At 50.3% G+C, this 24293-nt stretch overlaps 1 protein-coding gene across 9 annotated transcripts in view; it reads right to left on the reverse strand.

The window, feature by feature from the left end:
* Positions 1-24293, reverse strand: part of DPP3 (dipeptidyl peptidase 3) — a 37145-nt gene that overhangs the window by 1932 nt on the left and 10920 nt on the right. For 8 of the 9 annotated variants that reach the window (XM_064576128.1, XM_064576132.1, XM_064576129.1 and 5 more), the window contains 15 exons: positions 24033-24122; positions 23352-23489; positions 22817-22891; positions 22123-22216; positions 19173-19303; positions 18930-19060; positions 18796-18854; positions 15154-15348; positions 14197-14309; positions 13785-13877; positions 12315-12377; positions 12093-12217; positions 11858-11978; positions 10588-10767; positions 1519-1681 (listed from right to left, as the gene is read on the reverse strand). In XM_064576128.1, the coding sequence (XP_064432198.1) occupies positions 1519-1681; positions 10588-10767; positions 11858-11978; positions 12093-12217; positions 12315-12377; positions 13785-13877; positions 14197-14309; positions 15154-15348; positions 18796-18854; positions 18930-19060; positions 19173-19303; positions 22123-22216; positions 22817-22891; positions 23352-23489; positions 24033-24122 (1771 nt within the window). The remainder of the gene's footprint in view (positions 1-1518; positions 1682-10587; positions 10768-11857; positions 11979-12092; positions 12218-12314; positions 12378-13784; positions 13878-14196; positions 14310-15153; positions 15349-18795; positions 18855-18929; positions 19061-19172; positions 19304-22122; positions 22217-22816; positions 22892-23351; positions 23490-24032; positions 24123-24293) is intronic. The other variant, XM_064576130.1, reaches the window with a different exon arrangement.

Here is a 24293-nt window from a genome sequence, read left to right on the forward strand (position 1 = left end):
CCATGAGCCTGGAGGCCAGTGAGCCAGGAGGGGTCCCTGAGGCCTGGCAGGGGTCGGGGCCAAATCCCCTGGGCCTCTGGAGTGCAACATAAAGAGTTGGAAATAAGCCTTTCAAATGTGTTTTCCTTGCCAGTAGGAGGTAATTATTTCATTTAACCTTCACAACTGCCCGTGACTGTGAGAGTGAGGAGCGCCCTTCATCTGCCTCTAGGCTCCTCCGGTAAAGAGCTGTAAGCCTTGAATGATTCTTGTCTCTGTGCCTCAGTTTTCTTAACTGTATTTTTTTTTTTTTAAGATTTTATTTATTTATTTGAGAGAGAGAATGAGAGACAGAGAGCACGAGAGGGAAGAGGGTCAGAGGGAGAAGCAGACCCCCCGCTGAGCAGGGAGCCTGATGCGGGACTCGATCCCGGGACTCCAGGATCATGACCTAAGCCGAAGGCAGTCGCCCAACCAACTGAGCCACCCAGGCGCCCAGTTTTCTTAACTGTAAAATGTAAACTGTAACTACCTCATTGGGTTATGGTGAGGATTTATTTTATTCTATTTTATTTTTGTAAGTGCGCTCTATGCCCAATGTGGGGCTTGAACTCACGACCCCAAGATCAAGAGTCACATGCTCTGCTTCCTGAGCCAGCCAGGCGCCCCCGTGGGGAGGATTTAAAGAGTGAAGCCATGGAAAGCAGTAAGAGCTTGAAGGAAGTAGCTAACTGTCAGCACACAATCCACACTGGCTTTATGGATGAAGACAAGTCACGGAGCAGCTGCCTGGCACCACCTCTGCTCAGGTGCCTCACGTGACAGGCGTCAGGAAAGATGGGTCAGGAGGTGAGAGGAAAGTGAATGCAGAACAGGCCTCTAATACAACAGGTGAAAGTGCAGCGCAGACAGGGTCAAGGCTTTTGGAAAGAGAGTCATCACTTGAGAAAGGAGGGGCCCATGGGGCTGCTGATCTCTCTCCCCGGCTCTGCAGTCACATTGTCCCTTGGGTTCCACCAGCCTGCTGGGTTCCAACTCATGCCTGCCCCTCACCTTGTCCCCAGGCACCGACAGGCCTGATCCTCCAAGAACGTGCCTGGCCTCCCTGTAAGCCTGTGGTCTGTTTGTTCCACTAGCCCTTGCTCTGTGGGCCTTCTGCAAACCTCTGGTTGCTGTCTTTTTTTTTTTAAGATTTTATCTATTTATTTGACAGAGAGAGACACAGCGAGAGAGGGAACACAAGCAGGGGGAGTGGGAGGGGGAGAATCAGGCTTCCCGCAGAGCCCGATGCGGGGGGCTTGATCCCAGGACCCTGAGCGTCTGCTCAATGACTGAGCCACCCAGGCGCCCCTGGTTGCTGTCTTATAAGCAGCACAGCCCTGCATGTGTGGGGTGGTGGTAACAGATGCCAAGGTTTGGGGCCTAGGGTTTGGCATGGGGAAGCCTGGGGCAGGGAGGGAGAGAGGCAGGAGTCACCCCAGGTAGCCTTTCCTGAGCCCAGGGCCTCTGTCCATCAAAGAGGGCTCAGGTGTCCATTACCTTCAAGGCGAGTGTTGGGCTGAACGATGAGCTTCCGAGATTCCTTGCGGAGTAGCACTGTGTCCCTGAGGGTGAGGAAGCACTCAGGGGATGCATCAGTGACCGCCGCGTACCCCTCATACAGGGCCCGGCCTCCAGCCACATCTCCTGTGGACTTCAACACCTGTGGGAAGGCAGAAGGAATTAGTGCCTATGATGGGCACCCCTCATGCCTCCATGGGGCTTTGCCAGGGGCCCCAGCCGGTTGTGCTCACCCTGGATGGTATCTGCTCTCTCACCGTGTTACTGTGCTGAATACGGGAGAAATATAGATCAAGGGCTTAGCTGATACTAAGTGCCTAGTAAAGTGAAGCTAATGTTTCTCATTTGGTTGTCTCATTTGAACTGGAGACAGAGAAAGCATTACCATCATCCTCTTTAAAAAAAAAAAATGATTTCACACATACAAAATATATAGTATATACATATTAGGTTATAATACATAGGTTATAAAGAATATAATACATAGGTTATAAAAAACAATAAGACATCCATATAACTAGCACCCAGCTTAAGAGTTAGTTCCTCCCCTTTTTTAAATTAAAAAGTTTTATTTTTTTTAATTAAGTAGGCTCCATGCCCAATGTGGGGCTTGAACTCACAACACTGACATCAAGAGTTGCATGCTTGGGGCACCTGGGTGGCTCAGTCAGTTGAACCTCTGCCTTCAGCTCAGGTCATGATCCTGGAGTCCCAAGATCGAGCCCTGCATCAGGCTCCCAACTCAGCGGGGAGTCTGCTTCTCCCTCTGCCCCTCACCCCTCTCTCTCTCTCAAATAAATAAAATCTTTTTTTTTTTTAAAGATTTTATTTATTTATTTGAGAGAGAGGGAGAGAGAACAAGCAGGGGTGGAAGGGTAGAGAGGGAGAGAGAGAGAGAGAGAAGCAGACTCCCCGCTGAGCAGGGAACCAGACGTGGGACTTGATCCCAGGATCCTGGGATTATGACCTGAGCTGAAGGCAGATGCCCAACCGACTGAGCCACCCAAGCGCCCCTCAAATAAATAAAATTAAAAAAAAGACTCGCATGCCCTACTAACTGAGCCAGCCAAACACCCCAAGTTAGCGCCTCCCTTGACTGCATCCTGGGGCTTCCTGTCTGAGGAAATAAACAGTCCTCGATTCTGTGCTTATCATTCCCTTATGTTCCCTGAATTCTGCTCTGGACCACATTATTTTAACTTTTGCTTGTGTCCTGTGATTTGCTTTTTCCGCTTGAGGTATATGTGAGATTCGTCTGTGTTCGGGCATGCAACCATAGTTCACCCTTCTCACTGCTGTCCACTGTTCCACTTAGAAACACCCCACAGGTGAATCCCTTCCCATGATGGGGGCAGCTTGTGCTGTCTGTCATTCAGCATCGCCATGGACACCCTGGGCGCCTCCTGATGGACAGAAGGACGAGATGCAGGTTTCTCCGGGAGAATCAATCATCTGGAGGTCAGGTGAATGTTCCACCTTAGACAAGCCCACATAGCTCTCCAAAGTTGTTGCACCAGCTGACGTTCCCGGAGGCAGTGGCTGGCAGTCCTCACCACTCTGTATGCCAGGTGGTGTTGGCAGTTTTCCATTTTTGCCAAACTGGTGGGTATAAAGCTCATGTGGTTTAAGCTGTGCTTTCCTGATTGCTCAAGAGGCTGAACGTCTTCCCATAAGTTGATGTGTTATTCATTTTCCTCTTCGGTTCATGAGTTTTGCTTATTTTTCTGCAGGGTTGTCTTTTCTTCCTCACGGTTTTTTTTTTTTTTTTTTGAGTTCTTTATATATTAAGTACTAACTTTTTGTTCACACATTATGTGGTAAATACCCTGTCTTAGTTTAAGACTTCTCACGTTCTTTATGGTAACTTTTGATGAATAAAAGCTATTTTTATTTGTATTTTAAATTTTATTTATTTATTTATTTTTAAAAGACTTTCTTTTTAAGTAATCTCTACACCCAACGTGGGGCTTGAACTTAACAACCCCGAGATCATGAGTCACATGCTCCACCGATTGAGCCAGCCAGGCGGCCCCCCCAAAAAGCTTTTTTTTTTTTTAAAGATTTTATTTATTTATTTGAGAGAGAGAATGAGAGAGAGAGAGCATGAGAGTGGGGAGGGTCAGAGGGAGAAGCAGACTCCCTGCCGCGCAGGGAGCCCGATGCGGGACTCGATCCTGGGACTCCAGGATCATGACCTGAGCCGAAGGCAGACGCTTAACGACTGAGCCACCCAGGCGCCCAAAGCTATTTTTGATGTAGTTAAAGGAACCGATCTTTTCCTTGATGACTAGTGCTTCTTGTGCTTAGAGAAATTTTCCTTCACTCTGAGGTCATAAAGATATTCTTCTCTGTCGGGCACCTGGGTGGCTCAGTTGGTTGGGCGACTGCCTTCGACTCAGGTCATGATCCTGGAGTCCTGGGATCGAGTCCCGCATCGGGCTCCCTGCTCGGCAGGGGGTCTGCTTCTCCCTCTGACCCTCTTCCCTCTCGTGCTCTCTATCTCTCAGTCTCTCTCTCTCAAATAAATAAATAAAATCTTTAAAGAAAAAAAAGATATTCTTCTCTTAAAAATTTTGCCTTTTCTATGTAAGCTGTTGATCCTGGGATTGACTTTGTGTATGGTAGAAGGTAGAAATCCAGTTCGTCTCAGCATGGCTTATTAAATGGTCCCTCCCTCTCTAGTGGTCTGCAGTGTCCCTTCTGTCACACACCAGAGTCAATGCTGATTCTTGGCTCTGTTCCACTGGTCAATTTGTCTATTCCTGTCCCAGGGCTACACTGAACTTAATTATCTTAGAATAAATTTTGGTATCTGGTGGAATGAGTCCCCCAGCTTTTTTTGCCTCAGGAGTGTCTTGGTTCTTACTGGTGCTCCTTTAGGCTTCCGTCTAAATTTCACAATCAGGGTCCAACTCTCGACATTGGCTCAGGTCATAATCTCAGGGTTGTGAGATCCAGCCCTGCACGGGGCTCCACACTCAGTTGGGAGTCCGCTTGGGATTCTCTCTCTCCCTCTGCACCTCCCCCCTACTCTTGCACACTCTTAAACTATACATAAACAAACAAATAAATAAATAATAAACTTCACAATCAGCTTGTCAAGTTCCATGAAAAACCCTCTTAGGACTTTTTTAAGACTTTATTTTGAGAGAGCAGAATGAGCAAGAGAGAGCACATGAGTCGGGGGGTGGGGTAGGGGCAGAGGGAGAGGGAGAAGCAGGCTCTCCTCTGGACAGCCAACAGGATCCCAGAACTGTGGGATCATGACCTAAGCCAAAGGCAGATGCTTAACCGACCGAGCCAACCAGGTGCCCCCCTCCTGGGACTTTATTCAACCTTGTGAAACTTTTATTGATTTCATCGGTTTGTTTGTAGATTCTTTTGACTTGCCTAGTCATATAATCTGCAACATGAAGAGTTTTATTTCTGCCTAATGCCTAAACTTTACATTTTTTATCTTGTTTCCTTTCAAAAGCTAAGCCCTTCAGCAAACTGTCAATCAGAAGTGGAAATAGGGAGCATTTTTGTCTTTTTTCTGATTTTAAAGGGAATGTTTTAGTGTTTGAACAGATGACAGTTACTGTACGTTCAATTTCTGAGACATTCTTTATCAGTTAAGAAAATTCTTTTTGGGGTGCCTGGGTGGCTCAGTCAGTTGAGTGTCTGATTCTTGGTTTTCGCTCAGGTCATGATCTCGGGGTCATGGAATTGAGACCCGAGACTCCGCGCTCCACTCAGCGGGGATTCTGCTTCTCTCCTTTTCCCTCTCCTGCTGCCCCTTCCCCATCTTTACTTTTTTTTTTAAAGGTTTATTTATTTATTTATTTATTTTTATTTATTTTTGAGACAGAGAGAGAGAGCAAGCACAAATGGGCAGAGGGGCAGAGGGAAAAGCAGACTCCCCACTGAGCAGGGAGCTCTATGTGGGACTCGATCCCAGGACCCTGGGATCATGACCTGAGCTGAAGGCAGCCACTTAAGGGACTGAGCCACCCGGGTGTCCAATTTATTTTATTTTAGAGAGAGTGTGAGTGAGCACAAGCAGGAAGGGCAGAGGGAGAAGGAGAGAGAATCTTAAGCAGACTCGAAACTTAGTGTGGATTGTGATGCGGGGGTTCACCCTCAAGACCATGAGATCAGGACCTGAGCCAAAACTAAGAGTCCAGCACTTAACCAACTGAGCCACCCAGGGGCCCCTCAAATAAATAAATCTTTAAAAAAAAATTCTTTTCAGTTCTGAGTTTTCAAAAAAGTTTTTATCATAATGGATATAAATGACTTTCAAGAGCTTTTTAAAAATCTATTGAGATGATCATGGTTTTTCTCTTTTAATCTGTTAATATGGTTATTTTCAAAAATATATTTTCTAATGTTAGATAAACCTTGCATTTCTGGGATAAACCCACGTTGGTATGTTCTGGATTTGGTCTGCTAGGATTTTGTTTAGAATTTTGGCATTTATATTTTCCTTTCTGGAACTATCTTTGATTTGGGTATCCAGGTCAAACTAGCATAATAAAATGAGGTGAAGAATATACTCTCTTCTTCTATTACCTGGAAGAGTTTATGTAAAATTGATACCATCTGTTACTTGAATATTCTGAAAGATTCACCTATAAAACTCTGTAGGCTTAGTATTTTTTGTATGAAGACTTTAGATCATTGATTTAATTTTTTTTTTATTTTTTAAAGATTTTATTTATTTGACAGAGAGAGACACAGTGAGAGAGGGAACATAAGCAGGGGGAGTGGCAGAGGGAGAAGCAGGCTTCCCGCCAAGCAGGGAGCCCGATGCGGGGCTCGATCCCAGGACCCCGGGATCATGACCTGAGCCGAAGGCAGACACTTAACGACTGAGCCACCCAGTCGCCCCCACTGATTTAATTTCTATAATGGCTATAGACTGGTCAAGTCATCTATTCATGAGTGGACTTTAACAAGTTTTATTTTTCTCAGGAGTTGTCCAGTTCACCAAAGTTGTGAATTTTATTGCCATAAGTTACTGTTACATTTGTAGTTATGTGCCCTTTAAGTTTCTACTCTTATTTGTGCCTTCACTCTTTTTTTCTTGACAAATCTTGTCAGATGTTTGTCGGTTTCATTATCTTTTCAAAAACCAACTTTGGGCTTTTTGGTCTTCTCTATACTTCTATTTCAGCTCCTGTGTGTCAACTAGTATATTTGTAATTTTCCTCCTTCTATTTTCTTTTTGTTTTTTTAAGTTAGGCTCCTTGCCCAGCGTGGAGCCCAACACGGGGCTAGAACTCACAACCCCAAGGTCAAGACCTGAGCTGAGATCAAGAGGCAGTCCCTTAACCAACTGAACCACCCAGGCACCCCTCCTCCTTCTGTTTTCTACTTAATTTCCTTCTCTTTCCTGAATTCTTAAACTTGATGAATTTATGAATTGGGCCTTTAATCAGCTCTAGGAAATTCTCAGCCATTATCTCTTTTAATATATGCCTTTTCCCACCTTCTCGCTCTCCTTTCATTTGGAGCTTTGTTTACATACCTTAGACCTTTCCACACTGTCCCCCATGACTCTTCACTTCTCTTAAATTTTCTATCTTGGTCTCTGTGCTACATACCATATATTTTCTTTTATCTTTAGCTGGATCTCAAACCTGTTTATCCTGCCTATTTTTAGTTTCAGTGGTGTTACAGTTTATTTCTGGGAGTTCCATTTGGTTCTTTTCCAAATATCTGACATTTTGTGGGTCTGATCCTTACTTGTACTGATTTGAAGGTGGCAAAGTAGGACTCCTACTATGGCTTCCTCCAGGTAAGACCCAGGGTTACAAGGATTCTCCAGGGGATGCGGGGGAAACTCCAGAGGGACCGTTAAAGAGAACATCTCCTCTTTCTCTCTTCCCAATAGTACTCAGCACACAGAAAGTAGCGGAGACACATTCATCAAGCCGACACATTAGATCCCACCAGCTTAAACCAGACAGCTGGTAACATCAATGCCAATGGGAGGCAGGACAGATAGTAGGGAGGAGGCTGGCAAACTGGAGAGTCATGCCATGTCCAAATGCCCAAATGTGGTGGCTACTGCTCAGTTTCAGCCAGTTGTTTACATGGGATTTGAGCCTATTAATGCCAGTCCTTCCAAGAAGCCAGAAATACAGATTTATACCCAACCCTGCCAATTTTCACAATACAAGGTGGGCCAAAATGGCCCGTGTTTGTGACGCTGGCAGAAGCCTCTCCTTGTGGAAATGCCTTCATCTTCCCTACTTGCTACTTGCTGTCTCGTTGCTGTGCTCTTGGCTTTTGCTAGGGGGCTGGTAAGACGAACAGCCGCACCAACAATGCTTCCATATTCCGTATCTTCTATAAAAAAGCTATTGCTGAGGTGACTGTCCTGCTGAATGACTCCTCTCGTACAGAGACCCAACTGGTTCATTCCCTAGAATGGAACATTCTGTGCTTGTTCAATACTAAGTCACAGTTCAATATTGGACTAGGATTTGGCAGATTTGATTCCTTCATCTAGTGACTTATTATCATTAACAAACTAGAATAATTCAAGATAGATAGAAAAGTTGCAAAGATAGAACAGAGAGTTTGCCTATGCCCCTTGTCCAGTTTCTCCTGTTAACACTGTACAAAATTGGTACATTACTATCAACTAAACTCTAGGCATTTTTAGATTTCACTAGTTGTCCCATTAATGACCTTTTTTCTACTCCAGATCTAAGACCCATATTGCATTTTGCATCTACTGATTTTTTTTTTTAAGATTTTATTTATTTATTTGAGAGAGACAGAGTGTGCATGAACAGGGGGAGGAGCAGAGCGAAAGGGAGAGGGAGAGAATCTCCAGCAGACTCCATGCTGAGTGCAGAGCCCGATGCGAGGCTCGATCCCAGGACCCTGAGATTATGACCTGAGCTGAAATCAAGAGTCGGACACTTAGCCGACTGAGCCCCGCAGGCGCCCCCTACTGATTTTTTTTTTTTAAGATTTTATTTATTTATTTGTTTGACAGAGAGAGACACAGGGAGAGAGGGAACACAAGCAGGGGGAGTGGGAGAGGGAGAAGCATGGACCCTGGGACTATGACCTAAGCCAAAGGCAGACACTTAACGACTGAGCCACCCAGGCACCACTACTGATTTTTTTTTTAAGATTTTATTTATCTGAGGGGCTCCTGGGTGGCTCAGTCGTTAAGCATCTGCCTTCGGCTCAGGTCATGGTCCCAGGGTCCTGGGATCAAGCCCCGCATCGGGCTCCCTGCTCCGTGGAAAGCCTGCTTCTCCCTCTCCGACTCCCCCTGCTTGTGTTCCCTCTCTTGCTGTGTCTCTCTCTGTCAAATAAATAAATAAAATCTTTTAAAAAAAAAGATTTATCTGAGAGAGAGAGCATAGTGAGAGAGAGAGCTCACGAGTGGGGGGGAGAGGCAGAAGCAGACTCCCCGCTGAGCAGGGAGCCCAACATGGGCCTCGATCTCAGGATCCTGGAAATCATGACCTAAGCCGAAGGCAGACACTTAACTGACTGAGTTACCCAAGTGCCCCTGATTTTTAATTTCTTTTTTTTTTTTTAAAGATTTTATTTATTTATTTGACACAGAGAGAGAGAGAGCGAGCACAAGCAGGGGGAGCAGGAGAGGGAGAAGCAGGCTCCCTGCCAAGCAGGGAGCCTGACGTGGGACTCGATCCTAGGACCCTGGGATCATGACCTGAGCTGAAGGCAGATGCTCAACCTACTGAGTCACCCAGGTGACCCTGATTTTTAATTTCTAATTTTATTGTACTTTAATGGCCAAACACATATATTTTATTAAAAAGTGCCTTAAATCCTTTCTGGAAATAGGTGGGAGTATAATCATGGAGGTATTTGCTGAACTGAAGGCTGGGCCTTTTATCAATTGAAAAAGCTGGCAGGACCCAGTTCCACTGGAAGGTACTGCAGTGAAGAGTGGGCCTTGAGTGGTTCTCAAACTTTGCTGAATGTCAGACTCACCTGGCAGGCAGGTAAACATGCAGATTCCTGGGTCCTGCTCTCACAATTTCTGAATCAAGTCTGGGGTGGTGCCCAAGAATCTGCAGTTGTAGGCTGCTTCTGGGTGACGCTGATGCTGCTAGTCCATGGACCACACTTAATGTCACACGGGCTTGGATTCACAACATTCTATTTGCTCAGTATGTCGTGTCATTTGCTGTCTGCCAAGTGAGGTAGGCAATGTATCCCATTTAACAGATGAGAAAAGTGGGGCCCAGCAAGGCAGAGTATGTTGCCCCAATTACGTGGCTGGTTAATACTGACATCAGAGGGCGCCTGGGTGGCTCAGTCGTTAAGCGTCTGCCTTCGGCTCAGGTCATGATCCCAGGGTCCTGGGATCGAGTCCCACATCGGGCTCCCTGCTCAGCAGGAAGCCTGCTTCTCACTCTCCCACTCCCCCTGCTTGTGTTCCTGCTCTCACTATCTCTCTCTCTGTCAAATAAATAAATAAAATCTTTAAAAAAAAAAAAAAATACTGACATCAGAACCCCAAACGGTCCCAACTCTAAGCATCCCTATGTGGGAGGGAAGCCAAGGCCACGCTGACCACTGTCCTTCACCTACTAAGCTCCAGGCTTCCTTCTGTCCCTCAACCCACAAAGCTCAGTCCAGTCCCCAAACCAGACTTTGTGCTTTGTTTCTTCTGCTCTCAGACCTTCTCATAGCTGGTTCCTGCCTGGCACTCAAATTTCAGCTTAAACGCTATCTCCTCCAAGAAGCCTTCCATGACCACCCAGGCTAAGGAGGCTCTGCATTCCTTTCCCCTCCAATTTCACTTGCTATCGTATCACCAAGTTTTATTGTCTTTACAGCTCTCGTCTCATTCGCTTATTATTTACATGTTCACTACAACATAAGAAACTGCTTACGACTTATGCTCAGTGCCTGGCATATGGTAACACTCAGTATACACACTTGTCTGATGAATGAATGAATGAATGAACGAACGAACAAACAAAAGGATGATCAGAAGGCTACGAGGCAGTACTAGAGGGGAGGAGACAGGGTGAGGCTGGAAGGCAAGACGGCTCCGCTTACCTGAAGTTTCCTCAGGAACCGCTCCAGGGCGGGCTTGCCCACAGGCCGGATCTTGTTGCGGTCAAGGCGGACCCGGGCATCTGGGCGCCCATCAGCGCCTGTGGTGGGAGTGACAGTAACGAGTCCCTCGCCAGCCTCCAGCAAGACCCTCAGAATCACAAACCGGGCCTGCATGTGGGCCTGCCGGAGCCAAGAAGAAAGGAATTATTTACATCCCTGAGATAAGACATATCAAAAGCTTGGTCCAAAGCCTCATACACAGTATGTGCTCATTAACTGTCAGTTATTCTTACCCCTTCATTCTCCCTCACCCCTCTGGGTCTTTTTCTGCCTATTCCTCTCCCCTTAAATGTATCCTCCCCTCTCTGTTCATAAGGGAAGGCAGGCTGCCCTGGGAAACAGGAAGGCCATTTCCAGGCAGGTCCCAGAGCCCTGTGCGCCCCCTTGCTGCTCTAGAACCCACCCTGATGATAGCAGATACCCCCAGGGGTCCCCCACAATCCAGGTCACCAAGCACTTTCTCTTCTACAATCTTGTTTGCATTCAACAGTGGGACCAAGTGGGCATCATGAACCCCAGTTTACAGATGACAAAACAGAGGCCCAGAGAGGTGAAGTCACTTGCTCAGGGTCACACAGCTGTTAAGGGAGATCAAGGACTCAGACCTAAGTTTTCTGACTCTAAAACGTGTATTCTTCTGATGACATAAGATTGCCTCCTCGAAACAGACTTGTATGACTTTTAAGAACATTCCTATTTTTTACCCTATTTCCAAAGTACATCTCATAACTGAGCAGCCTAGCCTAACAGCTCTGGAGATAGACTGCTTAGATTTGAATCCTGGCTCTGCTACTTAACAGCAAGTTACTTAATGTCTTTGTGCCTCAATTTCCTCATCTCTAAAATGAGAGTAATAATAGCACCTACCTCCTGAGGTTGACGTGGGGAACAAAGAGTTAATTCAGATAAAGTGCTTAGAACTGTGTGTGGCAGAGTTAAGTCTGACGCAAGTCAGCTATTAGCAGTCGTATAAAATCACCTCATCTGATTTCGCCCTCAGAGGTGGGCAGGGAGATTATTATTCCCATTGCACAGACAGGGACACTGAGGCTCACAACAGTGTGACTTACCCCCATAAGCAGTGGAGTCTGGGATTAAACCCACTTCATGTGCCTCTTAGGTAGATAAGGTTGTCCCATCCTTACACCTAGAATCCTGACCTTGGCCCCCCCTGCAGGCCTCCCCCTGCTGGCTCTCTGCTGGCTCCCACCTGTCTCCAGCTGGAGGCCTCAGGGGTGTAAAACTCCAGAGCAAGCAGCCCAGCCCGAACCATGTTGAGCCAGTTCACATAGATCACATCTTCTGCATCAGCCCCCTCGAAGCCAAAGATCCTGGGGGAGGGACAGGGAGGTGGCAGGGGCAGTCAGAGGCTGCCTGGGTCCTGACCCCCGCCAGGACGCCCCCTGTCCACAGGGAGGCCCACCCCCCATGCCTGTTGCCCGTACTCCAGAACTTGGGGGTTGAGGCAGAGGTAGAGGCCCACACTTTCAGCCCGGCATTCTTCGTAGCTAGAGGCGATGGTGCTGAACTTGCTGTCCCAGGTCTCCCCGCTCCGGTACCAGCTCTGAATCTGGGAGGGGAAGCCCGGGAGGTAGGCTTAGGAGTAGCTGCCACCCCAGCATGCCCAGCCCCCCAGCACCTGGGGGCTCCGCCGAGGCCGCCCTCACCTGCTCCCCCGTCTCTGGATTGATCACTGTCTCCTGGTCAAAGTTAAATGCTCCTTTCTCATCCTGCAGAAGGGTCAGGACATAGGGCAAGTGAGGGAAAGGTGCCTCTGCCCCAGCCCAGTGCTTCAGCCCAGGGATTTGAGCACCATCCTCGTGCTGCCGCCTCCAAACCAGAGTCCTCTGACCCTGGCTGCCCTCGCAGAGCCCCCAGCACGTGAAAACCCAGACCCAGGATCTCTGGACCCCAGATATGTGCCAGCGGATGGGCTAGAAAGCTGGGATGCTGCTCCCCTACGCGCTTCCCGGGCCCTCTCCCCATGCTGGCAGAGGCCACAGCCTGTGATTCTCTACCTCCAATAAGCATCAGCCTTGCTATCCACTCCACGTGCCAAGTGTCTTTCATGCTCCATCCATTTATTCCTCACAACCACGTCCCCCCAGGAAGGTTCTATTGCCTCACTTCACAGAGGAGGAAAATGAAGTCCAGAGACTATGAGCCCCAACGTGGAATCAGAGCACATAACCTCCACGCACACTATCTCTTTACAGTAAATCCGTTTCTAGAGGGCCTACTGTGTCAGGCAAGCCCTAGGGCTTCGCTTTTATTCCTCATGATGGCCGATATGGTAGGAGTCAGGGTCCCTGTTTCACAGATGGGCCAACTGAGGCTCAGTAAGGAGAACTGACTTGTGCAAGGACACAGAGTGGCCACATTTGTCTCCATTTCCCTGTGACTTCAAAGCTTGGACAAGGACAGTTTGCCAGGCTGCTGCCCCCATTAGCTGCTCTCTGAATCGTCCTGACCTCCAGCCCCTCCTGATTCAGTGACGTGCCCCACCTCACAGGGAGCAGACCCAAACCAGAACCCTGCTCTCTCTGATGCCCTGGCCCTACCCTCCCCCAACCCCCCGCTCCCCGCTGGTCATCTCGTCTGTGCAGCTCCATGCTAGGGGTCCATCATGGGCTCTCCTCAGCCTGGCAGAAAGGCTGTCTGTCTTCTTTGTATTCCCTGAGTGGGTGTCCCAGGGGCTCCAGCCACTCTGATTGGCTGGCAGGAAGGGGCTGCTCTCGCAAGAAGTGACTCACTCCCTGTTAATACCTGGAAAGGTACAGGTTCTAGGGAACAGTAGTCCAAAGACAGACCACGCTGCAGCCTCAGGACTGGGAGCCTGCAGAGACTGCGCCTCACAGCCTCCCTGTCCCTGGGCTGTCGGGAGTCCCACCTCCAGGGCAGGCTTCCTTGGCCTGAGCCAAGCCACTCCTCCTGTGAAGGAGACCTCAGCTGGACTGTCCTGAGGGCCCTGCACCCTTGGGGCTCCTGGGACATCTCGGGGGAGGGTGAGATAGGAACTTCCCTCCTTTAGGGGCCATTTTCCCCACCTAATCCAAAGCCCGTGAGGACAAAGACGGAAGCAGCTTCACCCTGGTGGGGTTGATCGTGGGGGAGGGGAGCTGCGGGCGCGTTCTCACCTGCACGAAGAGCTTGCCGCTGCCGTGGCCCAGCAGCTCGTGCAGTCCCACCTGCACATCAAAGGAGGGCCCCTTCCAGCGGATGAACAGGTCCTGCCGAGACAAGCAGAGGCCCATGCTGTCTACAGCCCCACCACAGCCACATGGCCTGCTGATGCCCCTGCTGCCCCCAGGAGGCCGGTAGCCTCCTTCCTGCCAGGCTCCACGGGCGCCCCCGCTCGGCCCGTCCCATCCTTACAACAACCTGGAGGAAGGGACTGCCTCCACGGTTTGACATGTGAGCAAACAGGCCAAGTCTCAGGCCACCGGGCTGGCAGCCGTGCTCTTTCCTCTCCCTGCACTGGGCCCTCTGGCTTCTTGTGTCAGCCGTCAGGCCAGGCCCGCCCCAAGCCCTTGGGCAGCTGGGGCCCACCTTGTCCTCCTCCTCCAGGAAGGTCAGCTTCTCCCGCTGAGTGGCGTAGGCCACAGCCAGGACGTTCCCCAGTGACACAGTCTTGAAACCATCCGTCTGCCTCAGGTCGTCGTCTGGAGAAGGTAGGGAGGGAGCCAGGGAGAAGGGGCAAACATCAAGGGCCACAATATATATACACAGTGGAATATTACGCAGCCATCAAAAGGAATGAGATCTTGCCATTTGCAACGACGTGGATGGAACTGGAGGGGATTATGCTGAGCGAAATAAGTCAAACAGAGAAAGACATGTATCCTATGATCCCACTGATATGAGGAATTCTTAATTGCAGGAAACAAACTGAGGGTTGCTGGAGTGGGGGGTGGGGTGGGAGGGATGGGGTGACTGGGTGATAGACACTGGGGAGGGTATGTGCTCTGGTAAGCGCTGTGAATTGTGCAAGACTGTTGAATCTCAGATCTGGACCTCTGAAACAAATAATGCAATATATGTTAAGAAAAAAAAAAAAGAAGAAGAAGGTAGCGGGAGGGGAAGAATGAAGCGGGGGAAATCGGAGGGGTAGACGAACCATGAGAGACGGTGGACTCTGAAAAACAAACAGGGTTTTAGAGGGGAGGGGGGTGGGAAGATGGGTTAGCCTGGTGGCGGGTATTGAGGAGGGCACATTCTGCATGGAGCACTGGGTGTTGTGCACAAACAATGAATCATGGAACACTTCATCTAAAACTAATGTTGTAATGTATGGGGATTAACATAAGAATAAAAAAAAATCCCAAATCTTGGGGCAAAAAAAAAAAAACACAAAAAAACACAAAAAAACATCAAGGGCCACAGATGAGGAGTCTAGACAAGAGGACCAGGCTGGGATGGAGAACGGAGTGGGGCAAGGGGCCAGGGCAACTGTGTGCAGGGGGAGGGGCGACTCAGCGGACATTGTTGCAACTTGAGGAAGCTCACAGTTGGGGATGTTGATGCCAGCAGGGATGCCGGAGCCAGAGAAGGTGAGAACATCCAGGGAGGTGAAGTCAGGGGCGAGGAACTTGTCCTTCTCGAAGGTCGGGGGCCAGGGCAGTTCCTTCAGCAGCTGTTCTGCACTTGCCACCAGGCACTCAAACTTGGCACTCATGGCCTTGTTCACCATGGCCACAAAGCCTGTAGGGAGAGAGGTGGGCTGTGGGCTGGCAGGGTTTGGGAGGGGTCCCGCACCCCACTCAACTCCGTGACCCCTCTGGCCATCATGCAGGTACCACATGTCTGCTGTGTGCAGTACCCTTTGCGGGCCAGTGGGGAGAAGAGGGACCCAGGCCTGGTCTCGTCTTCGTGGAGGTCACTGGGGTGGGTGGGATATAGAGGCGGCTTCACTGGGTAACATCTGAGATGGATCTTAAAGGAGATGGCGGGGAGCACATAGAGGGTGGTGGGTAAAGATCAGATTCCCAGTGGAAGGGACTGCAAGAGCAAAAAACATGTTCTTTTGGGGGCAACTGAACTGTCCTGCAAGGCTAGAGCATCTGGCTTGCGAGGTGGTGACTGAGGCAGTATACTACGTAGGAGGCCTGGGACTGATCCTTTTAGGTTTAATGCAGTTGGAGATCCTAGCTTCCATTTCTGTTTCCAAAGTTGCACTCCGTAACATGTAGTTTCTATGAGAGCTTTCATAAAGAAAGAGCTTCCTGGTCAAATAAGTTTGGATAATACTATTTGCTCTATCTCTAACTTCTTAGAGATTCTTTTTTTTTTTTTTAAAGATTTTATTATTTGAGAACGAGAGACAGAGAGCACGAGAGGGAAGAGGGTCAGAGGGAGAAGCAGACCCCCCGCTGAGCAGGGAGCCCGATGTGGGACTCGATCCCTGGACTCCAGGATCATGACCTGAGCCGAAGGCTAACTTCTTAGAGATTCTTAATGTACATTTGCATATTAGAGGTCCTGCAGGCAAGACCCCTTACTGCTTAGAACTGAACGCTTTTTGGTGTAATTCCTGTGAACCCTGCACGAGCTATGCCTTGGAAAGGCCTGGCCTAGACTACTGCGTGGTCAGGCTCCTGCAAAGAACAGATTAACTTGGCCAAGGGTTAGACCTGGCAAAGCCTCCCTGTCTGGAGCCACTGTGTCGGGTGGAATTGGCATACCAGGTCAGGAAGACAGGATGATTAAAACAGCAAAGAAGAAAATGCAACCTCCGGGATTGGTTAAATAAATTAGGGGGCAGCTATACGATGGCACACCATGCAACTGTTAGTCATGTAACAACAGCAGATATCATGGGAAATTATAATATTACGCAGCTATTAAAAAGAACATGGGGGGGGTGGCATGCCTATGCCTGGGTGGCTCAGTCGGTTAAACATCTGCCTTTGGCTCAGGTCATGATCTCAGGGTCTTGGGATCGAGCCCTGCGTCAGGCTCCTTGCTCAGAGGGGAGTCTGCTTCTCCCTCTCCCTCTGTGCTCTCTTGCTCTCTTTCTCTCTCAAACAAATAAATAAAATCTTTAAAAAAGAAAAATAAAAAAATAAAAAACAAAAAGAACATGGGGGAGTCTGGCTGGCTCAGTTGGTAGAGCATGTGACCCTTGATCTCAAGGTCATGAGTTCAAGCTCCATATTGGGCGTGGAGCCTATTTAAAAAAATAAAGAAGTAAAAATAAAAAGAACATGGTAGGTCTATACATACTGATATGAAAAGATATCTAAAATTTTTTTTTTTTATATCTAAAATATTTAGTGAAGAAAGCAAGTGGCAGAACAATCCATAAAGCATAATCTCATCTACCTGGATAAATTAAAAGTTCTGTGCATGTGCTTAAACAAAGCTCTGGAAAGACCTGTACTCAACTGTATGAACTGTGGTGACCTCTGGAGGGGAGTGTCACAGGGGACCAATTTCACGTTTTATCCTACGTATTTCTGTATTGTTCCAATTACTTAAAACAAACATGGATTTTTTAACACACACACACACACACACACACATATTTTTAAGCATTTATAGCTCTACATAAAAACAAAAAACAGGGGCACCTGGGTGGCTCAGTCAGTTGTGTGGCTAACTCTTGGTTTCAGGTCAGGTCATGATTTCAGGGTCTTGGGATCGAGCCCCGCATTGGGCTCCCTGCTCAGCCTGGGAGCCTGCTTGTGGATTCTCTCTCTCCCTCTGCCCCTCCCTCTGCTTGCACTCTATCTCTAAAATAAATAAATAGATAAATCTTAAAATAAATAAATAAAAACAAAAAACCCCCACAATGTACACTCCCAATTTTAACCTTGAGGTGGGAGCAATCACGGATGATTTCTTTAGTATGTTTTCCAAAATCTGTGACCGTGAACATGGACTACTTTTCCTTTTTTTTTTTAAGATTTTATTTTTAAGTAACCTCTATACCCAATGTGGGGCTCGAACTCACAACCTCGAGATCAAGAGTCACATGCTCTACTGACTGAGCCAGCCAGGTGCCCCTGGACTACTTTTCTTTTTTTTTTTAAAGATTTTATTTATTCATTTGAGAGAGAATGAGATAGAGAGAGCATGAGAGGGGGGAGGGTCAGAGGGAGAAGCAGACTCCCCGCCGAGCAGGGAGCCCGATGCAGGACTCGATCCTGGAACTCCAGAATCATGACCTGAGCCGAAGGCAGTCGCTTAACCAACTGAGCCACCCAGGCGCCCATGGACTACTTTTCTAATAACTACAATGAGTTAGGTAAAGAGGGGAGCCTCTGAGATCAAGGCTGCTTAGGATGTTCTGGGGTCTTGGCCCTCGGAAAGGCCTGGAGAATCAGGACCCGGGCAGGCAAGCTGCAGGTGTGCACACCTGTCCTCCCCTCTGGTCCCTGTACCACCTGTGCCCTGGGCCTGCATCTTTGGGCACAGATCTAAGCCCCCCACCAGCTGTTGGGGCTTTCCTCTCTCCTCCCAAGCTAATTTCTCCAGCTTCTAGCAGTTGGGATTTTCCAGACTCTATCCCCAGGGGCTGGGGAGATAAGGCTTGGCACAGAAGTCTAAATCCTCAGGATGGATGCCCTGCCTCGAACAGGTGGGTCTGGTGGGGGTATGGCTATAGGCATGCAGGGCCAAGGCGGCCTCCCATCTGCCCTGGGATGACAGCAGCCAAGTCAAGTTCACAGGCATGATGTTAATTATGCTCCCATTCACCCATGACCTTTTATGTGCCTGGCGTTGTGCTGAGCAGCCTGCATATAATACTTCACTTCCCACGACACCCAGAAGGGAGTGACCGATGCTCAGATATGGGGTTTACCCAGCTGGGGAGGTCACACAGCCGGTGAGTGGCAAAGCTGGGCTTGGAACGGCCGTAGCCTGTGCCCGGATGAGACAGCAGAGGCAGCAAAGTGGCTCAGAACCAAGGTGCCAGGCTCAGCCACTCGCCAGCTCTGCCTCGATAACCACTTCCATAAAGTGAGGATAGTAATTGTCACAGGACAGTGTCCAAACAAGCTCCTATAGCTAAGTGCCCAGTGCCTGGTAAATCATCAACACTGGTTCTGATTATTTGTATTATTATTGACAAGGGGGGAGGGGAGAACCTTCAGGGGACACCGGGGTAAGCGTTTGCAAGCTGACCCCCCTCCTCCCAGAAGTTACCTTCAAACTCTCCACGGGAACCAAAGGGGTCTCGGTAGCTCTCGATGAACCCGATGTAACTGGAGGAGTAAAGGGCAGAGATGGAAGAGGGGCAGGCAGGAGGGGGGCAGCCAGGGTGAAGGCTGGTGCCTCACCTCTCCACGATGGGGCCTTTGTCCTGTATCCAGAAGCGGGAGCCCCTCTTGTGGGCCTCGATGGAGCCCTGGGTGAAACTTTCTATGTACTGAGCCAGCATCTGTTCCTGCTGGCTGTTGGCTGCATATGCCTGGGGGTGAGCAGGGGTCGGTCAGCCTCAGGCCACCCACCTGTCCCGGCGCCTGTCTTTGCTGCCCAGAGGGATCTGGAGCTTGCACCCCTCAGCCCCCAGCCAGCCCTACCTTGGCCTTCTCCAGGTGCTCCACCACCTTCTGGAGGATAGGGGCATAGTCACCCCGAGTCACCTGGAAATGGCTCCCCTGGAATTCGTAGCTCTTCAGCTTGGAAGTCATTTCAGAATGCAGAGCAGGCTCTGAGGGAAGAAGGATGGCTCAGGGAAAAGGCTAGCATAAGACATCCCAGCAAGCTTCTCACTGTGACACTCTTACTCTAAGATCTTCAATGACTCCCCACTGCCTACAGAAATTAGTATAAACTTTCATTTTCAAAAAATATGTATATAGTTAACTCATTTAAGCCTGACATCAACTCTGGGGGGAGTTATCTCCATTTTACAGATGGGGAAACTAAGGCATGGAGAAGTAAAGTAAGTTTCCAAAGGTCACACAGGCAGCAAGTGGCAGAGCAAGATTCAGACCTAGGGTGGCAAACTGTATTTAGAAAGACAGCCATCACCGAAATGTAAGGAGCCTTATAAGGAGATGAGAGGGTGAACAGGAAGTAGGAGGTACGGTGAGAGAAGATGCTGGGGCGGGGGGGGGGGGGGAGGGGACATGAGCCAAGGAAAGCAGGCAGCCTCTAGAAGTTGAAGCTGAGAGAGGCGAGGAAACAGATCGCCCCCTGGAGGCTCTAGAAGGAACTGGAGTCTTGTTTCAGACTTTGGACCCCCAGAGCAGTAACAGAATAACTTTATGTTGTTTTATGCCACTACATTTGTGGTGATTTGTTGTGTTTTGCTTGTTGCAGCTAAGCAGTAGGATATATTTCTAGGTTATGTTGTAAAAGAAAAAAGATAAGCACAGTGTCTCCCACCTCCCAAGGTGACATCCCCCATCAGGAAGTGGGGGCTCTTGGCCCTCCTCCTGACGCTGGGCAGGCTTGTGACTCTAGCAGAAGTGATGCCACGGAACTGCCGAAGCCAGGTCATAAAAGGTGACACAGCTTTTGTCCACCCAAGATGGCTCTCTTGGGGTGTCCGCCAAGCCACCCAAGGTGGCTCTCTTGGGATGCTCACTGGTGGAGGCCAGCCAACATGGGCAACGTGAAGAAGCCACGCGAGGCGTTCTGGCCCATAGCCCCTGCGGAGGTCCCAGCTGACAGCCAGCATCTTCCGCCGGCCGTGGGAGCATGTCTGCAGGTGATTCCAGCCCCTGGCTGCTGATGGCACCCTAGCCTCCGAGTCTCCCCAGCTGCGGCCTCGGACATTGTCACCTGGCACAAGGTGTTCCGATTGTGCCCCATCCTGATTCCTGACCCGCAGAGTCTGTGAGCGTGAAGAGGTGGGTTTATAACCCTAAATCTGGGGGTCATCCGTACACAGCAAGAGATAACACACCAGGTGCACTCAGGCAGCCTGGCTCCAGAGCCTCACTCTCCTTGGTCAAATCCAACAATGTGCCAATCCCTAAACTTTCCCTCCACCATGCTCTGGGGCTCACACCGTTCCCTCCATCAGAGGGTGCCATCTTCATCTATTCCCACACCAAAGATCTGAGTTTCTACCAAGTGCTAGCCACTGGGGAGACAGTGGTCAGTGAAACACACAGTTCCTCCTCTTGAGGAGCCCGCAGTCAACAGCAACAACAAAAAAGCCTGGGCAATTACTGGGTGTGCTGATGGGAAAAGAGAACGTCATGGAAGGACAGGGCAAGGTGCTGGAGAAGGTGATGAGCAGGTGTTCATCACGTGAATGTGTAGACGAGAGGGAGGACTTCGAGGTGGGAAAGGGGACAGACCGTGCAAAGTTCTGGACGGCAAATGTGACAGCACGGGGTTTTCAGTAAACTACGAAGTACGGCTTGGGCACAGAGTCTAAGTGGGAGGTGGGCAGGGATATGGGGCTGGGGGCTGGCAAGTGGAAAAGGGAGGGTCAGGTTGCAAAGGTCCTCATAGGGGTCTGGACCCCAATTTTCCTCTGAGAATCCTCCTCCCCCCACCTCCAATTCAGGTGCACGGGAGGGGCTGACCTCATCGTCACCTGGCTCTGAGGCAGGCTTGGGATCAGGGTCCAGACGATCAGAGATCTATCTGTCCCTTGACCACAGGGATTGGTTCACAGATAAATACGGGACCCAAAATAGAGAAACTAGAGCCGCTCCCAGACCTTATTGAAGAAACTTCTGGGAGAAAAGGGCCCTCTTTCTGCTGGAGTGGCCAGGCTGGTGTCTATCAGGCCCTGTGTGGGAGGAATAGGCCATGGATGAAGTGAGAGAGCGGAGCCCAGACACAGAGAAATCTCTCGGAATACGGTCCGAGCAGCTGGGTCCAGCTGTGCTCGAAGCCATCCTACTCCGGGCTTCTTAAGTACCCAAGCCTGTTAAGCTCCCTTCTGGTTTAGGCAAATGTACAATAGAGTCTTCACTTGTGAAGAGTTCTGAGTGACAGAGCCCTCGGAGGTGGATTTGGGCTTTACCCCGAGGGTACTCTGAGAGATATTTAGAAAGCGGACTCCAGGACGTTCGCCATCTCCCCCTTTCTATTCTCCCGAAACTCCAAGACCCATAGGGTCACCTCCTCCACTAAGCCTTCAGTGATGTGCAGTTTGGATTTCTCTTCTAGCCTGTGATGGGGCAGGTGGCCCAGCCTCTGTTCCCATTGTTCACATGGATTGTTATCCTTTGTGCCACTGCCTGAAGGATGGGGACCGTCAGAGGCTTGCGGCAGTAACATCCACCAAGTGGCCTGGAACCCCTCTCCCTGTCCTCATGTCTCCCCCTGTATCTTTACTGTCGCAGCCAGCCCCGGGGCTCGTGTCCCCCTCCTAGGTACCACCAGACGCAGAGCACAGCAGGGAGCACGGCGCCTAGTAGGTCTGCAGTCAACGTGTGCTGGAACTATTAGGTCCGTCACTCCCTGGGGGGCCCGGTAACCCCTGTCCTCAGTCCAGCCCCCTCCCCCTCCCTGGGCCAGGAGCACTGAGGAAGGAGTAAAGGGGTGTGTGAAGCATCTCACCCATGCCGAGCACAGAAGCCAGCCGCACCTCGTAGCAGGGCTTCCCATCCTGGGGGACGCCCTTGAAGAGTCGCGTGTTGTAGGCACTGAGGTTCTGGAAAAGACCAGGGCAGGGGTTTAGGGAAGAAGAGTAAGTCCAGAGGGCGCCGCAAGGTGGGAGGAGGGAAACGGGTTCACACCAGGGAGAAAGGTACAGAGGCAAAGCAGGCTGGGGCGTCCGGGGGATCGTGCCTGAGTCCGCAGCGATGGGGAGAGAGCAGGTGGGCAGGCCAGGCCGGGCTCCCCGAGACGCTCTGCTCTATACGCTGAGCAGTGTTTACTAAGCGCTGACCCCACTGTGTCAGCTGACCCAGGGCTACGCAAGGCAGCACACGTGGAAACTGTTGCTGGGAGGTAAACCCCATGACGGACTCCAGGACCTAATCGGAGCAGCTCTGATGTCTCCGCTGTCCTGCCCTCAGGCTGTCACGAAGGCCTTCGGCCTGGGGCGGGCAGGGGCAGCTCCATCACTGGCACGTGTGGGAACGTCTTCCTCGCTGGAGCCAGGCCAACTCTTAGACAAGGATTCCCAAGTCTTTTCTACTTCAAATGCCCAGGATGCCGTGTCTCTGGACCCAAGCTGAAACCTGGGAGTGGGTGCCAATGGCGAGGGGGCCCTGTCAACCCACTGTCCCAAGTTCCCCAACCCTCAAACCTGTGAGTCCAGAAAGTCTTGGGCCAGTTTGGCATCTTCCATGGTGCAATCCCCAGAGAAGTAGGTGGTGATTCCCTGTTGGGGAAAGGGACAGATGGGAGGAGGAACTGCCGTGGTCGGGACACATTGCCCCCAGCCCCTGGCTTCCTGCACTTCCTCCCGGCAGCCTCCAGCCTGCTCCCTCTCATCTCTTTCCAGGGGAGAAAACCGTAACACAAATCACACACAGACGCCCATCTCCAGCCTTCCTGCAGCTCTGCTCCAGCCTTTTGCCGGCTGGCCCACCCCGAAGGCTTGCTCCTTTCCCATCTTCCCCCTCCTCAGCTCCCTCGAGCTCTCAGCTCTTTTCTTCCCTTCTGCACACACCACCCCAGGCTGTCAGAACCAGAAGGGCATTCAGAAAGCACTCCATCCAACTTGCTTCCTAGTTTACAAATGACAAAACTGAAGCCCACTGCCTCCTTATGCAGTATCCTTCCCTCCAGGTGACTCCAAAGGATGCCCTCCACTCTCCTGTACGGTTGGGGGGCCTCACCTCCTTCCCCAGCCCGAGGTGTCGAAGCCTTGGCTCCAGAGAGAACATGAGCTCCCTGCAGGTCTGCCAGAGGCTCCGGACTTCTTCCGGGTGCTGCTGAGCCGCCTCACTCCCCAGGATCACACGTTCCAGCTTCTCCTGCAGGGGAAGAGGCCATTGGCTCGGCCACACCGCCAAGCCTGTCTTCTGGACCTTCCACACCCACCCCCCAGCTCCTCTCCTGCAGTCTAAGACCCGGCTCAAAGTGCGGCTGACAGACTAGCAGCATCGGTATTGCTTGAGAAATGTTGAGCCTCAGGCCCCACAGCAGACCCGTTCAGTCAGAAGCTGCATTTCAACAAGACGGCCAGACAACTTGTGTGTGTGAGTGCCGAGAGCCCAGGTGTAAGAGTGGCCTCTGCCCAAGATGGGCCCAAGCTCACAGTGCCATTGAGGGACTCACCATGCCTGGGCCTCTCCACCATGCCCAGTGATGAGATGACCAGGCTCCATTTTCGCAAGCACTTAAGTTCATACATCCTCCCCTTGTATGCCCTCAGGTCAGCATAGTCAGGAAGAAACACTGCTTTCCCTTTATATGTGACAGGCATGGCAGTGACAGGGTCAAGGTTTTACTTAGGCCCCCACTCCCATCCCGCCGGCCCCAAATTCCTCACCTTCTCCAGCCCTCCCTCAACTCACCTTGGGCAGGTTGGGAACAAACTTGGTGTCGCCAAAGGACTTGTAGTTGCCCATGTTGGAGTAGACACCTGCAGCATAGACCAGGAACGCCTGGGGGGAGGTGGGCATCAGAGACCCGGAAACACAGCCCCCCCCACAACCGGACCCCACCCCAGGGAGGTTCCCTCCTGAGATGTTAACACCCAGAGGAACCAGTATAGGCAAGGCTGGGAAATCTGGGGGCAGGACCCAGATCCCGGCAGGCCCCAGTCTGGTCCCAAC

This window comes from Mirounga angustirostris, unplaced genomic scaffold, assembly GCF_029215605.1.
Source record: "Mirounga angustirostris isolate CCGP_5_RB_7025 unplaced genomic scaffold, mMirAng1.0.hap1 SCAF_13, whole genome shotgun sequence".
NCBI lineage: Eukaryota > Metazoa > Chordata > Mammalia > Carnivora > Phocidae > Mirounga > Mirounga angustirostris.